At 37.7% G+C, this 16,809-nt stretch overlaps 2 protein-coding genes across 2 annotated transcripts; one reads left to right on the forward strand and one right to left on the reverse strand.

Annotated features, from left to right (window-relative positions):
* Positions 1 to 1,536: 1,536 nt before the first annotated feature.
* On the reverse strand, positions 1,537 to 2,361 carry LOC122084907. The gene is made up of 2 exons (XM_042653328.1): positions 1,960 to 2,361; positions 1,537 to 1,602 (listed from the first exon to the last, which is right to left on the reverse strand). The coding sequence occupies exons 1-2, from the start codon at positions 2,359 to 2,361 to the stop codon at positions 1,537 to 1,539; spliced, it is 468 nt and encodes a 155-aa protein (XP_042509262.1).
* A 5,113-nt stretch (positions 2,362 to 7,474) lies between these two features.
* Positions 7,475 to 12,164, forward strand: LOC122084646. The gene is made up of 3 exons (XM_042653060.1): positions 7,475 to 7,740; positions 7,880 to 8,188; positions 11,284 to 12,164. The coding sequence occupies exons 1-3, from the start codon at positions 7,576 to 7,578 to the stop codon at positions 12,025 to 12,027; spliced, it is 1,218 nt and encodes a 405-aa protein (XP_042508994.1). The 5' UTR covers positions 7,475 to 7,575; the 3' UTR covers positions 12,028 to 12,164.
* Positions 12,165 to 16,809: the final 4,645 nt, after the last annotated feature.

Below are 16,809 nucleotides of genomic sequence, written 5' to 3' on the forward strand. Positions count from 1 at the left end.
CATAACGCCCGGCGGGTCATGTAGGACAGCCGGCAACCCCGGTGGTACATTCAAGAGGGCCAATCGTACTGCTTTTAAATTGCTGGAGTCAGCACCTTTATTTTCAGTCATTTACATTTCTGTTGAGAGCCGGTGGACAGCATTGTCTTTACTTTTCCGAGTACTCACGGTGGGCCTTCTCCGACAGCCCTATGGGCGTATCGCGGGAGGGAGTTCGCGGCTCGTACCTGGAGTATACGCGCACTGTGGCTGTAGTAGCACTAAAACCAAGGACTTAGTAATGTTGCTTAGGTGGATGTGATTTAAAATGAATAGCATGACATGTAGTGCATATGATTGTGGTTTGATGTGTGGACTGCTGTGTGGTCCATCTTTCTACTTACTGAGCTAGTGAGCTCATCCCACGTGTGCACCCCTTTTTTAGATGATTTTGCAGGTCATACATCTGAGAAGAATGGGGTGGGTCCCACAGTCGAGTTTCCTGAAGAGGACTGGTGGACCCCTGAGGAGTTAGAGCACGGCATTGACTGCTCGTGTGAGAGCTGTGCTGCGGGACCACAGTTCTGGGGCCGTGCTGAGCTCCACTTCTGAGACCGAGCTGAGCTCTAGCCTTGTTGCTGAGCCGAGCTGTGTACTTTGATTATTTTGATGATTTCCTTTATATACTTGATACATGAATTGTACTGTTCTTGTGTAATTATCATGCATGCGGGCCCACATGTATATAATTATTGTATCACAATTCGGGTATCAAGTATATGAGATTTATTCACAGGTAAAACTTAGTCTTCCGCTGATCTGATGAGCTTATATTAGTTGTGTGTATGCTGTGGTGGAATACAGTATCTGATGATCCTGGCAGGTTTGGGTTAACCGGTGTTAACCCGGTCACTGGCCCGGTTCTGTGAGAACGGGGTGTGACATCAAGTGCCTCATCTTTATGATCTAGAAGGTAAAGATACATGTACCTTGTATTATCATCAATAAATGTGATGAAATACCTTTGACCATTCATATAGGGTGTGTTAAACAGTCCACATATGTCAGTGTGTATGATCTTTAGTATCTCAGTACTATGTTTGGCTCCTTTCTTGTACTTATTTATATGCTTACCTTTTATGCAGTCTACACATGTACCAAAATTAGTGAAGCCTAGTATCTCAAGGATCCCATCATTCACTAATCTTTTTAGTCTATCTACAGAAATGTGGCCTAATCTCTGGTGCCATAACTTAGCTGAATGTTCATTCATAATTATGCACTTAGTGCCAATATTATTAGATGAAGTAAGTAAATTACTTTAAAAAACTGGATCTAAACGTAATAGATATAAACCATCCACTAAACTTCCTGAACCAAACAACATATTGTTTCTATACAGTTTTAAAACTATACCACTAAAAATAAACACATATTCAACATAGAAATAGAAATAAGGTTCTTTGAAAAAGATGGAATATAAAAACATCTATCTAAATCTAGCACACATCCTGTTTGTAGGATCAGTCTTTAGACTCCAACCGCTTCAACTTGAGACTATATCCTATTTTCTGAATAGATGCTCTTCTCATTTTCCTTCGACAGCCTTGTCTCCAGAAATCCCTGCAAAGTGTTAACAACATGGATTGTTGAACCAGAATCAATCCACCAATTGTTGGAACAAACATTAACTAAATTAGACTAAAAGCAAACATTGGACATACCTTTCTTCTCAAGCCAACTCTTGAATTTGAAACAGTCCTTTTTAGTGTGCCCCTTCTTCTTACAAAAAAGCACTTGGTTTCCTTAGAGCCGGATTTCTTTATTGGCTTATTAACTTTTTTTTTTTTTTCAGTCAAGGCTTGCTTGATTGTCCTTTGTCAAAAGTTGTAGATGTGCACTCTCATTGGATTCATTTCTCAGTTATTGCTCCTCCTAAACACATATTATCATAAGTTGCTATTGTGTGTTGTATGAGACCTTGAAAGGGCCATATTTCTTGGGCAAAGAGTTGAGAATGTGGTGCACCAAGTATGTGTTAGAGATTCCTACATCTCGAGCCCTGAGTTGTGCTGCAATATCCCTCATATTCATAATGTGCTCTCGTACACCTCTTTTACCATCATACTTGAGGGAGCTAAACCTCTTTATCAAAGTGCTTGCCTTGGACTTGTCAGTTTCTATAAACTGCTCATCGATCATTGCTAGAAGTTCTAACACAGTTTGACATTCTGGGATTGAACCCTTAATGCCTTTACTGATATTAACTCTGAGAAGCTTCATGCTTAGGCAGTTGCATCGATTCCATTTTTTATGGTTCTTCCTCTTCTCTGCATCACTTTCATTAGTGAGGGGAGGTGTCTCTTCTTCATTAATGGCCATGTCCAAGTTCATGTACCCTAGAGAAAGATCAGCTAACTCTTTCCAATTAGCATAATTGTCCCCAGTTAGAAGGGGAAGCCTGAATTAGTTTTCAAGGATAACTGCAAAAAATTATTAACCAAATCAGTGACATGCTTAAATTTAATATTGAAATCAACCTATGCTAATTTCAATAAATTAACTATAGCTTATTACAACTTGCCTATGGGCTAAAGCTACAACTTACTATAGTTTGTATTTTTAATGTTAACATCAACCTATGTTAATTGTTCAACAATAGATCAAACTCATCACAATCTACCCGTAGGTAAAGACTACAATTGGTAAGGTCTGTGCCTTAGTTAATAAGACTAGAATATATTATATCTAACACAAGAGGGACCCTATACCTGTGGGCCATAAGAATCTCCTTCAATTAAATATTATCATCTTCCCTGTGGGGACTAATGTCAATTTTTATGCATTAGTTGCAATAAAAATGATGCCCCATAGTTTATTTACAAGATTGCCCTTAATTTTGATCCTTATGGACTTTTCTAATATTGTGACATTTACTAAGTCTGTTAAATGGCAACTTTATAAATAAATTACATCAAGAACTCAAAAAATATGAAGACTGTGTCACCAAAACTTATGTAACATATAGGTTCGGTTCTAACACATACAAATAACATACATATAAGAAAAGCGAAAGCATAACTAAAGAAGTGTGATATTTTTAACTGTCACTGGATACATTAACGTGCCAAAATTGTACTATAAGTAACGTCCCATGATAAAATCAGATGTTATGGACTGTACAACGCTCTCGAGCACATTGAAAAACACCAATTTAGTAAAAAAAATTACATAAAACACATGTATATATCGTAAGATATGAAAGAAAAAAATATAACACTTTTATCACCCATGATAGGACAAAATACTATCCTCCCACTTATGTTTAATGAAGTAAACAAGAAAACATAATTCTTACCTCCAAATTTCTCACAAAATAGAAAATATTTAAATATATTTGAGCAAAAAAAAAAAAAAAAAAAAAAAAAAATCCGAACCGTACAGAACAATATGCAATTATAATCATTAAAATCACAATGATGTCATCCATGGTGTCATAGATATATAATATTATTATATTTTACTTATCTCGAGTCAAAACAAGAAGTAGTGGCATGTTGGTTTCAAAATGATTCAAAAGTAGAGAAATCGGAGACGGGACTGGCACGTTGGTTTCAACTTCTTTTGCTTTATGATTTTTTTTTTATTTAATTAGCTTAACAAACAACATTTAAATCCTTCAGCAAATTACAAAAATGACGGGATTGTCTCATCTTCTTCCCCAATCAAACAATGAAACTAAGAACCCGTGAGGTTTTGTTCAACGTTTCAGCTGTTTTTGCACCAACCAGCCTTTTAATTGGCAAAAGATAGATCGATTTGAAAAATCAAAATCGATCAAGTCCCGTCTCTGTTTTATAAACGAAGCCAAAAATCCCTCATATTGTTCTGATTTTCAGAACTTAAATCCACCATTGGGTTTATTGGTTAAATCCAAAAATTTCTCGACTTTGAATCGTGACAAAAATAAAAAGACCTAAATGTCAAAAACTTCAAGTGACCAAAGCGGCAGTGTAACCCCGCTCTAATACCACATGTTAGAGCATGCAATCAAGTTCTAGAAATTAATGGGTAAATGCACCCTATCTCCTGATTGCCCTAAGAACATTGAAGATTGCGCTGTCATCTTTGATCAACTTCAAGTTGTATTCTGACGATCACTTCTTCTCCTGCGAGTGATTTCATGAGCTCTACCAACCCTTGGACATGGGTCTAATTACTAGTCTTATTAGGTCTCTCTTTAATTCACTCGTTGATGGTGATGAATGTTTTCATATCCCTAAGACTAGATACCCTTTTCAGAGTTCCTATCCATTATAACTTCCACCATCAGATAGTTTCTTAATCAGATAGGGAACTTCCTTAACCACCATGTAGCAACAATGTAGGGTGATGTGGTATGAGGGCCACATCACTCCAACATGGTACTCACTGAAGACAAGACTTTGTGGGTACAAGTTCTAATCCAGAAATATTTTCATAACATGTATGTTTTTCATCCCAAAGCTCTGAAAAAGAAAGGATTAGCCACTTGGAACAGTATTGTAAGTATCCTCCATACTCTCCAAAAAATGGTTTTGTAAAAAGTTAGAAATGGTTGCTACACTAATTTTTGGATCGAACATTGGATCCCTAATAAGCTTGATTTTCTTGCTAACTTCAATCCACCCCTTCATTTTCCTCTCTTGAGAAGGTAAGCGGTTTTATGATTGGGACCAATTGGAACACTAAGTCTCCTCTCTTCTTTTCTCCCTTTCTCAGTGGTAAATGATATATTGCAATTCCCTTTAAGCTCTAATAATGATAAATGGTAGTGCACCTCTCCAAAAAAGGGATCTCTTACTAGTAGAATGGATGCTAAATTATTTTTAAATTTGGTTTGATATCTAACCCAACTGGAATCTCAAATGGATGCACTTGCTCATCTCTATGCTCACATTGTGATGATTCTTTTGGAAATTACAAATACACCCAAAATGTAAAGTCTTTTTTCCTAGAGATTAGCACTTGGCGGAATTCCAACGAAAGACCTGTTGGAGAGATGTATGACAATTGATCCTATTTGTGGACTTTGTCATACCCATCATGCATCTGCTTGGCATATCTTCCCCACTAAACGCCACTTTTTCATTATCGACTGATGTGGCAATGAATTTCTCCCACCCCAATCCCTTCCAAAGTCCCACCAAATACAATTTGGTGGGACTTTGCTCGAAAACCTGAGGGAGAAAGTTTGGAGATGGCTCACATTCATCAACCACAGGCCACCCCAACCCCGATCGATTCCGAGCTGAAGGTATAGAGTTGAAAGTCGATCGATTCCAAGTTGAAGGTATAAATCATGAATTCCGGCCGTGCCAGGCTCGCATTCATCAACCACCGACCACCCCAACGCCGATCGATTCCGAGTTGAAGGTCGATTTCCGAGCTCAAAGTATAAATCATGAATTCCGCTACACGATAGGAATCGCCAACCCCTTTTAAGTTAACCCCTTGCGGTTATGGGTTATGGGTTTAAAAAAATAAGGGATTTACAAAGAAGAATATGAAGGGGATTTGTTTTACAGTAGCAATGCCATAGCGCCCCTTCTGCCTACAGGCGCTTGCGGTTGGGCTGCAAGCTTAAAAAAAAGAAAAGAAAGGGGATTGAAGAAGAATATGAAGGGGATTGAAGAAGATTATGAAGGGGATTTGGTTACAGAAGCAACGACAAAGGGGATTGAAGAAGAAGAAGAAGAAGGGAACATGCAAGATGAAGTAATCGAGAAGCAGATGTCTCATGATCAGATCCGAGAAGGAGTGCCATTGGCCGACTGTGTGCTTTGGCAACTCTTCATCTACTTTGTTTTGGTTCCCATCCATGGCTTGAGCTCTCTCTGAGATCTATTCACCTTGGTCTTTCAGCTGGTTTCCCTCACATGGAACATAGCTTATTCTCTGGAACCTTCCCCTCACACAAAACAAACAAACACAATGCAGGAATGGAAAAGTAAAGGTAAAATGCCTTACCTTAATTTTACTATCCCTGTCGCTTACCCCAGCACTATGTGGGTCCCAATCCCACAACAATCCCACCCCAACTACTCAATCAAACAAACAGAATTTGGGCGGTTAGCCCTTTGAGTTTGGGCACATAAAACTTTTCTGCATCTTCTTTTCAAAACCTTATTATGTATTTGTTTAACCCTAACTCCAACTCCAACTCCAACTCCAATCCTATCAACTGAGTGGTTTCTTTAGCACTTTTATTAATAGCTAATTTATTTAGTTACACAGAAATAAAGTAATTTTTCTTAAGAAAAACCAAACCCCAAGGCCTTATCCTCAAACAGGTTACCATTGGATTGCGGTTGGCAACAACATTTGTTCTCTCAATGTGATGTCATAATACCTTGCATCCCCAACTTCAACAATTTCTTAATGATATGCTCCATTGTTTCAGATACATCTAACAATTTTTTTGGATGAGCTAACGGGATATTTCACAAAGGAAAATGTATCTCATTAATTACAAATTATGTGATGACAAAAAAGCCTATTGAAGTAAACACAATGGGTCTTCCACTTCGACTAAAACATGGGATGGAACATCAATGAAGTTTGGAATGATGTAGAGGAGTTGGAACAATTCTTTTTAGAACCTAACACCATTTCTAGGCCTTTAAGCGTGATCCCTATTTTTTTGAATGTGTATAATTTTCACCCTCTTGTCTTGTTCCAGCTCTGGCCTAGCAATGGTGGGGTCTTTTTTGTTAAACACTTAAGCTTTTGTAATTATGATCAAACATTCCCCTCTTTCTATCACTCATAAGGACATAGATGTAATTTCCTTATCTTAACTATTTTTTTTCCCATAAAAAAAAGGTATTGCAAGTGGTCAACATTTTGCATATTAGTCACATCATATTTGAGCTTCTATACTCTTGTTTATCTAAGAAAAAAAGAAAATCTCAAAAAGAAAGAAAAAGAGAGTAAGCTGCTGTTACATTGGAATCTTTTATAGAGTTTACCAAAATAAAAGAAAAATCTTTAATTGAATAATCACTATGCTATGTAGTTTACAGCGATATGGTTTGAGGAATCGGATCGAATTGGATCCATATCAACCATATCCGATCTCGGTTCTTGACTGATATGATATAGCTAGATTGGTACGAATGAAGGTTAATAAGATAAAAAAATGGGTTTTTATTCATTATCAGGACAGGGGTATTTCTATCCGATTCAGTCAATACAGTCGATCCAGATCGGGATCAGATCACTCTCCGCCCTGTCTGATCTCGAACCGATTCCGATATAGTAATTAAACCATGTCTCTATCTTTTTATATGTACAAATGACTCCGAATCGGACGTTTCGTCTTGGGGTTTAAGTCGTAGACTCGTAGTCGTACTCCATGAGAAGGACAGAACAGCGACGTTCAAGGAAAAATAGGGGTATTTTCGTCAATAGGGTTGGCAGATTTCCTCAGAACTCATAAAAGGATAAAAAAAGGAAGAGAGAGAGAGAGAGAGAGAGAGAGAGAGACGACCGTCCGGTATCCACACGGTTCGCCAGTCCTTATGTCCGGAAGTCGTTGTTGACGGGGGCAAGAGAATGGTCAGTCGCCCCGCGTATTTTCTCCTCTTCTTGTCATTTCAATCCCTAGCAATAGCGATACCGATAGCACCATTTAATGCTTCCGAGGCCCCCCTCTCTTCTTCTTCACAGTCCGATGAATCCTCCCACGAGACCACCTCCCCTTCGTCTCATTTCTTAAAGGTAAGCCAGATTTCGATGAAGCCCTTCCTTTATTTCTTGTTTCAGATCCGTTTGTTATACTGAAAATCGTAGCTTGGACCATTTCGAATCTATTAGACTGATAGGAACCCTATATTTTTTGTCTTTTGATTTCATTTAGGATGTATTGAAGTCGATTTCGTTGAAGCAGAGCTGGGATTTGGACGAAATTAGGGTTTCCAATTTGGATGTTGGAAAGGTAAGGATTGGGAGTGCTCAGAGATATGAATTTCGGCTCCGATTGGGGAAGAGTGACCTTGTATTCAAATTTTTCGATGAGGTGCATTCGTGGAGAAAAATTAGAAAAAGAGGTGAATTTAAATCCTTGGTCAGTAAAGCTAGTTCGGAGACTGTGCTCAAGGGATTCAAGTTGGAGGGACCGTTTGAAATAAGAGTTGACGGTGATGACGATCTTTCGTTGGTATTGCCGGTATGTGTTACTTTTTATTGTAGCTTTTGATTGATTTTTAGGTCTTTTAATATATATTTTTTTGTAGCGTATTGTGTTTGTTTCTATTTATAACTTGGGTTTGTAGAATTTTGGTTTTTTTCTTGTATATAATGAATGGTATTCATTTGTTATTCACTGAGAAGCAAAATATTAATGTCCAGTGATTCTATGGTGTCTTATTCTTGCTTTTATGGTCATATGCCAGTTTGATTCTTCAGCGTTTTTGTCTTGACTCAACACACAATAATCTGGATTATGCAATTCAAGGGATACCGAGTGGTGGAAGTTAGATCGTTGGTATTAAACATTGTTTCATTAGCATAAAAGTGCTGTCAAACTTAGAACCTAACCTAGTCTGACATTCCAAAATTTCCAATTTTTATGTGATCTTTCAACGAACTATCTTTATTTGCATTATTTATTGCATTTTTTATGCATTGTGTTTATATATTGTGTTTTAAAGTTTTTGGTAAATATGGCCCTTTGAAAAAGGTAAGAAAAATATGAGCACAATTGCGGTCAAGATGATGTGAACCAATTATAATCATCTGAGAAACTGAGGAATAACTACATAACGAATGAGACCCAGTGCAAATTCTCTTTTTGTTAGCCTCTCCAATAGTAAAGATCATCAGTGTAGGAATTTCTCAAATCCTAGATCTAGCTTTTGCGTGAATATTCCTGGAGATCTGAGATCCTGGATTACGAATAAGATGGGATGAAGGCTCCAGCTAATTACTTATATTGGTTCACATAAAGCAATTACTAGGTGAGACTACTCAAGGGAGGGAGTGCTTCAGCCAGGGTGAGGGCTTTCAGGCATTAATCAAGTCCGTGATTTCTGTGAGGCCAAAGAATGCAAGAATGATGTTAAGTTGTAGTTTCTAAAAGTCCTACCAGTATCTATAATCTTCATGTACATAGGTTACTCTACCCATTGAATTTAGGTTTGAGGGGCTGGAGACTAATGGGGATCTACTGCTGCATTATGCTAAGAGGATGAATAATTTGATCGCTGCTGCATACTTAGAATAACATGGAAAGCATCTACTGTGAGCCCATGTAGTTGCTCTAAACATTAGTGTTATCATATACTTCGTGAAAGGCCTCAAGGGCCTTCTATTACCATATTGTTATGGTTCCACAATGTGCTCTGCATACCAATATGGTAGGTGACTTTACCTTTAAAGAAATTTTCCTCTCTTGCCTAGTAATATGGAATGCCAAGACCACAAAGAGCAAAGAAAATCTCATGAGAAGATTCCCAACCCAATTGGTGGAGAAAACTTGTAGTGGATGAAGTTTGATTAACTTATTTGCTAATTGCATAACATATTTGGTAAAACATGTGGAAGGATGGACCAGCTTTCCTTTTTTTCTTTGAACCAAGTGTCATAAGCATCAGCCTTATATGATTGGCCTTGGTACAAAAGACTATCAGTAGGTTTATCCCCTTAGCAAAGAAGACTATAAGGGCGTACTAGTGCATGAGGCTCTTGCGACATGAGTTTTGAGGAGGGTCATAATGTACATAGCCTTACCCCCGGTTCACGGAGAGGCTGTTTCCTGACTCAAATTCATGACCACTAGGTCGCAATGGAGCAACCTTATCGTTCTGAGGCCTGGCCTCTATTTTAGAACTCTCATTCAAGGATTAAAGTATCAGTATCAGTCATTGTATCGGTCGGCTAATTTAAGATATATATAGGAGGGTATCGTATCGTATTGGAGATTTGTGAAAGATACGCACATAAATCGATAGGAAACACATTTTTATGGATTTTTGTATAAAAAACAGTAAAAAAAAGCTATATATAACATGTATCATGCATAAACACTAACATAGAGAACAACGTACTAAGAGACAAGTGTATTCAATTGAAATTATTCAAAAGGATAATGTTCTTACCTGTAGTAATGGTGTATTGTTGATTTTCTAAGAAATTTTAAAACCTATGAACAAATTGATGCAACAATTCATGTTTGATGCAATGTTTTAATTTGTTTTACTTAAATCCTCTCAAACATAGCAAAAAAGGAAGTAAAACAAACTTAAATGTTTGATCTTGCCATCCAACTTCTTATAAAAAATACTCTAAGAACACTGCAAAAGGGATGGCAGTAACTTGAGCAATCATAACATGAGATACACCTTTAATTTTGTGGAAGGATCAACACTCTTGGCTTGTCGCAAGGACAAAAAACATTAAATGGAAATGATGCTAGTTGTGATGATTCTTATAGAAATTAACAATTAACGGAAGATACTTACCTGGCTGCAAGGACTCTGCAGATGTAAATTGGAGGAGATGATCAACATGAGAATGCCATAATTCATTACAAGGAGGATATGAAAGAATGGTAAATCAAGATTGTGAATTTTTTTAGTAAAAGTGCCGTTGTGCTCAAATTTTGGAAACTTAATTATTGCCAGTGAGAAGAGCAAGCTGTGTTACATCCATTTCATTTTATAAAGAATGTGACATCCATTTCATTTGTCAAATTTTAGTCCAATACAAGTTAGTAATAGGGGTCAATACGAACAAAAGTTTAAAGCTATTTGTTTCAAAATTTTCATTCAATATTATTATCTCTACAATATGGGTTCCGATGGCCTAGGTTTATGACATCCCCAAATGTTTTGCTCTGTTTTTATCGTCATTAGGATTGTAGATTTGGACCTCTGCTTCTTGTCTGGTGTTTGCGACTAAATGTGGCTTTATCTTAAGTTTAATTTCAAGTTACATTCTTCATTGCTCCATAATTAGTTTTGGTTCATCCTTCATTGTTCCATGATTGTTCTTGTTTAATTTGAAGGTTATTATTGGTCTTTTTAATTTTGTGTTCTTTTGATATAATGCATTAAGTCACATTTCCTTTATTTTTACTATGTAGAATTGGTTCCAAGTGGTGTTATTTTGTTTTCTTCATTATCTATTCATATTTTAACTTCACAGAACTACATTTAGTTGGGTGTCTGTGCCTACAGTAATTGTTAGTGTTCCTACTGACAATTCCACCCCCCACCCCTCCAAAAAAAAAACCCACCCACCCCATGGCAATTTTATGTGCAGATGAACACGACGCATAATGGTTTGAAACGAGTTCTAGTTGGCGAAGGCATTACAGTTGGGGTAGAAGGAGCTCAGGAAGTATCCCTTTTCCACACTCGTCCCAGATTGCCCCTTAATGGAAGTTCGGAGATGAATCAGCATAGAAGTCAATTTTGGCCCTTGAGTCACTCATTGTGCATGCCACTACTTCCTATACACATTTTGGGGTCTGCATCACTTGTTGCATACAGAACTCATAACCCCAGTGCCTACATTGAAATTGCTTTCCCTTCCCAGGACATGATTGAGTTGTTGCCGGAGAAGTGTTATGACAAATATTACTACAAGAAGCGGGCCTGCCCAATTGACTCCATGACTCCAAGGTTAGCTGTACTCGAATCACTCATGAGGACCTTGCTAGGTGACAAAATTCGGAGTGAGGCTTCAGGTTTCCTCAAAGCCAAGGTTATAGCATCAACAGTAGTCAGTTTCCGATTGGAACTTGAAAGAGATGTAAAGGACAACGACAAAGTCTTGGGTACCTTAGCAGAATGGAGAACGAAGGCTACAGTTGAACGGGCTTGGTTTGAGGTAGAGGCAAGAGTGGGAGCAGTGAGGTTAAAGCCGCTTGTGGTTAAAAAAGTGAGGCCTTTCATTGCTGCAGATTCTGCCGCATGGAGTAATCTAATGTCAAATATTTCCTTTACAAAGTTCCCATCTCTCCTTGTCCCTCCAGAGGCACTAACACTAGATGTGAAGTGGTAAGAGGAAATACTTGTTTTATTATGCTGGAAACAGTTACTGCGATATGAGAGTCTCATTGGCTACTTTTGTGTCATTTGTAAAGTAACATTGCATTTAGGCAGTTGTGCATGTAAATAAAATCTTCAATTTGTCAATTATCTTCTGATTCAATTATAAGTTAAAACTGCTTGGTGACCCTGGGGCACTGTAAAGTAACACAATGGACTTCACAGAAAGGTAAAAACAGTGTTCTACTTAAGGTACAAGATTGACCCGGCAAGCTCGAGTCCCTAGCCAGGCCTGGCTCAAGATGGTGAAAACCCCGCCTCTCAGATGGATTTGTATATAATGTCGCAACTGCAAAGCAGATAAGGATAATCTTACACTGTCATATGCATTATGCCTTCCTTGTTTTTTTATCCTTTAAATTATATTATCGTATGCAGTTGATAACGAAGACCCCGATCTGTCCGTTTTTTTTTTGTCTGAGTCCTCAATCCCATGCTCAATTATAAGAGAAGGGGGAATGATAAAGGAGGAGCATGGGAAAGGAAGCTGATCTGTGTCTTCTATGTAAGTATTAAGGGAAAAAGGAAGATACCAGTGAGTAGACACAGAGAAAGCAACGATGCGGAAACAAGAGGCAGTCCAGCAGGTTGCAGGGGAGGAGGAGGAGGAGGAGAAGCAGCAGCCCAGCAGGTGAATCAAACATACACCCTCACGCAGAAGCGGCAGAATCAATTGCTGGAATGATTGTGAATAAGTTAGAAATGTGCAGGAAACTACTGATGTTAGCCATAGATTTCATCATAGCCTTTTGGCAACTGTTGGAGCTGTCGTTGACAGACCTCCCCCACCCACAACCACTCGGTGTTCTTCCTTGATCCAAACCCCCCCCCCCCCCCCCCTCTCACCCAGGGCGTTCCCCTGCACAAGTGCGTCTACTATTTTCTTCTCCCCATTCCCTGCCATGAGGCCATGAACCACATTCTCATGGTGCTAAATGTACGTACACACCACTTTGTAATCTAAAAACAAACAAGACTCATCTAGTCTTAATCTTTTGTGTGTGTGTTGGGAAGCAACCTAGTTCTTGCACACCTATGGTAGGAACCTTTCTGGTATATGCAATTTCAATGTTAATTATTACCACATGGCAGATTAGGTAAGATTAGATTAGATGAGACTCAAATTTGTGGATTAATATGACCCTAAGATGATTCTTTCTCACATATTCCTCCTTACTGTTGTTTTTGTTGGATAGGTTCGGAAAGTAGAGATCTATCTATTCTTTTAATCCTCTTATCTCTTGCCAGATTTGGAGCGACATTGTGGGAGTTTAGACCCAGAATAGAATCCCATCTTCTAGTGCTTTTATGTGGAGGCTCTAAGTGGGTAGTTTCTTATTTTGAAAATGATCACACTATCGAAGCAGTGTTGTGAACCTGGTTTCAAGTATCGGTATCGTATTGGTTGTATTGGATTGGTATCAGCTGAAATCGATCTGGATGGATTCTCTGTATTATTTCAGGGGAAAAACGATAAAAAAATTATAATTTTTAGGAAAAAAGGGCAAACCAACTGATATGCACCGATCCGATCCGATCCGATTGAGATCGATATCAACAGATACCAATACCGATAGTACCCCTAAATCCATGGTTGTGACTCTCAAAGAGAAGGAATCTCCCTTAAATGTCTCTCTTCCAGTCCTGGGATATCATATGCTATGGAATCGGTCCTATCCTGGCCCTCCCTGAATGTGGATGTCCTTTGTTGCCGTTAAGTAGTTTGCATATTTTATTGAATTAAGAAACCATCAATTTTGTTGAAATCAAATTTAGAAAATGGCAAATTCTTTGCCTTCTTGCTTCTCTCGCTGCCTAACTCTGATCACTCCCGATCCTGTTTCCATATGGTATCAGAGCTAAGTTGAAAGTTACCAAAGTCGTAAAGACCATTCAATTGGTACTGTTTCACCTTTGTCATATAGACCTTCACCCAAGTTGTGTTGATCTACACCCAAGTTGTACTCAGCCGTTTGGTCGTGGATAGACATTTGAAGGTGAATTAGTATTGATAATAGGCGGTATTGACATAAGAATATATAGACCGAAACCTTTATTGACTCGAAGCTCTAAACTATGACTTCATACTTTGGGTCCAGTTCGAGAAAATCATCTTCCTCTGAGGCTAGCACAATCGGAAGGACTTATGATCCAGTCCATAATTTCGAAGAAGTGATTTTCAGAATTTAGAAGTTGCCATTAATAACTATACCATTCCCTGAATACCTGAATCTGAGGTATATCATAAAGGAACTTTTATTTTTCATAGTGACTATGTCATAAAGACTGGTGAAAGTACCCATATTCTTCTCTCTGACCAAGAATGATGGAAGTTGGGTGATGCAGGATGGAGTAGTCCTAAAAGGTGGCTGAGGTTGACTCACAGAGGTTAAAACCCCAAGATTCTAGAAGGTAAATTTTGACCATCTAATACACTGGGGCACAAAAATTTGAAACCGGGAAGAATTAGCCTGGAAATACACAGTTTGCCCACGAGGATCTATAACCTTAGCATTAGGGGTGACGGTAGTCATTGCTTTATAATAAATACGATATATCATTGCGAGATTTTGAGTTTCCAGAGCGATACGATATACATAAGTTTTCAAAGAAATGACAGTACCATCAAGAATATTAGTATCTGTTAAGGACATAGTAAGATATGGTCCACACTAAAAATAGACTGGTCTTCACAAAGACTTATTTCAACTGTACCTATTAGAGATTCATAAAAATCAAGCATTCTAGCATCTCTAACAACAACAAAAATTGCACTATTTAACCCTAGAAGAGTTAAGAGTTTTAATGCTACTTGAACTAATCCAATGTGGACAAACTTAAATCCATGATCTCTATGCCTCTGAATGTGAGAATTGATCAAGAGTTGGATTTGTTATTGGTCAGAGAGAAGAGTAACACCTCTAGCATATTCTCTAAATTCGACATGAAATCTGGGTACTGACAAATTCAGATAGCAAAAAAAGACAGGTATAAAACAACTTTTGTTGTCCCATTCGGTTAATACGAATGGAATTTTATGCCTTTTGGCCTAAAGAATGCTCCATCTGAATTTCAAAATATAATGAATCAAATTTTTAATCAATATTCGTAGTTTATAATTGTGTATATTGATGACGTCCTTATTTATTCCCAGGACATTGCCTAACATTGGAAACATTTAAATATTTTCCTCTCTGTTATTCGTCAAGCAAGATTAGCTATCTCAGCTAAGAAAATAAAACTATTTCAAACTAAAGTTCGTTTTTGGGTCACTATATTTCATTTGATTCTATTATCCCTATTGAACGAGCCATTCAATTTGTTGATAAATTTTCTGACGAAATAACAGATAAAACTCAACTCCAAAGGTTTCTTGGTAGCTTAAATTACATTGTTGAATTCTACAAGGATTTAGCAAAGGATGCCAAACCTTCGTTTAACAGATTAAAACAGTAGCCTGAACCTTGGACAACTGTACATACTGACGCTGTCCGCAAAATAAAGCTCAATGCCAAAGAGCTTCCATGCTTAAACTTAGTACGACCTGAATGTTTTAAAATTGTTGAGACTGATGCATCTAAATTTAGATTCGGAGGTATCTTGAAGCAAAAATGTCCTAACCTTCCAAAAAAAGTCTTAGTATGTTTTACTTCAGGCACCTGAAATTCTACTTAACAAAAATATTCCATAATAAAAAAAGAGATTCTTTCACTTGTTCTGTGTATAACTAAATTTGAAAGTGATGATCTTAATCAACATTTTCTTGCTAACGTGGATTGTGAAGCGGCTAAAAACATGACCGAAAAATATGTTAAGAATCTGACCTCCAAACAACTCTTTTCTCGATGGCAGTCACTTCTTTTTTTTTTTTTTTTTTTATTTTAATATTGAATTTATTAAAGGAGATACTAATAGTTTACCTGATTTTCTAACCCGAGAATTCTTGGAGGGCTCCTAAATAGAAGGCTATCATCCCTACCTCTCCTAATAAAGATGTTGCCTCTTCTTTTTCTAGGCAACTTCAAGAAAACCCCACTCCAATTTCATCCCAGTCTCCTGAAACAACCTTAGATAAGGCTGTTAATAATTCTCCCTTCATAGAAACTAATTTTATCCCAGTTATTTCCATTGAAAATATCCACCTTTGTCACACCCCCTCAGAACTTGCCACCATCTACTTCGCGACCATCTCTATCCATCTTCTGGTGATAAAACTCATTATTTCTATGAAAGAATACTTGAAGAAACTTAAAGTACTAATATTCAGAACTCCTATAGTAGTGCTTATGTCAGGGTTTATTCGAAGCTCAATATATTGAACATCATAAGAGATCGTGAATGGGGGGAGACCTTCTCCCTTATTCAAACGAGACTTTCATGATATCTCTTGCCTTAAACTTAGGTCATACGATTATGCTGATTATGTCAAAGCTTGGGACATGATATTCTTATATCAGAATGATCCCCATTCTTGATTCTTGAAGTTTTGCCTTCAACGAACCTTATTAGGTGTGCCGAACTAGTTTCTACAATGGTTCTTCACCTGGGGACCACCTCTTTTGGAGTTCCTTTCTACAACTCTTCAGCAGTCCGTTATTAAGTTCAAAGAATTCAATCAAGCTTTGGACTCCCGGCCTCTCTTTGTCTAATTCTTTATATTATACGAAGTACCCTGGATTCTTCAATGGAAGTATCAGATAACTATTGATGAATTTGAAAAATGAAACTATGCTTC

The sequence above is a fragment of the Macadamia integrifolia genome, chromosome 7 (genome assembly GCF_013358625.1).
Source record: "Macadamia integrifolia cultivar HAES 741 chromosome 7, SCU_Mint_v3, whole genome shotgun sequence".
NCBI lineage: Eukaryota > Viridiplantae > Streptophyta > Magnoliopsida > Proteales > Proteaceae > Macadamia > Macadamia integrifolia.

Excerpts from the sequence above, each read along its gene's own strand:
- LOC122084907 (XM_042653328.1), bottom strand. The coding sequence starts at position 2,361 with ATGGCCATTAATGAAGAAGAGACACCTCCCCTCACTAATGAAAGTGAT. Across the intron at positions 1,603-1,959 it reads AGAAATATGGCCCTTTCAAG|GGATTTCTGGAGACAAGGCT; the intron begins GTCTCATACAAC and ends AACACTTTGCAG.
- LOC122084646 (XM_042653060.1), top strand. The coding sequence starts at position 7,576 with ATGGTCAGTCGCCCCGCGTATTTTCTCCTCTTCTTGTCATTTCAATCC. Across the intron at positions 7,741-7,879 it reads CTTCGTCTCATTTCTTAAAG|GATGTATTGAAGTCGATTTC; the intron begins GTAAGCCAGATT and ends GATTTCATTTAG. Across the intron at positions 8,189-11,283 it reads ATCTTTCGTTGGTATTGCCG|ATGAACACGACGCATAATGG; the intron begins GTATGTGTTACT and ends TTTTATGTGCAG.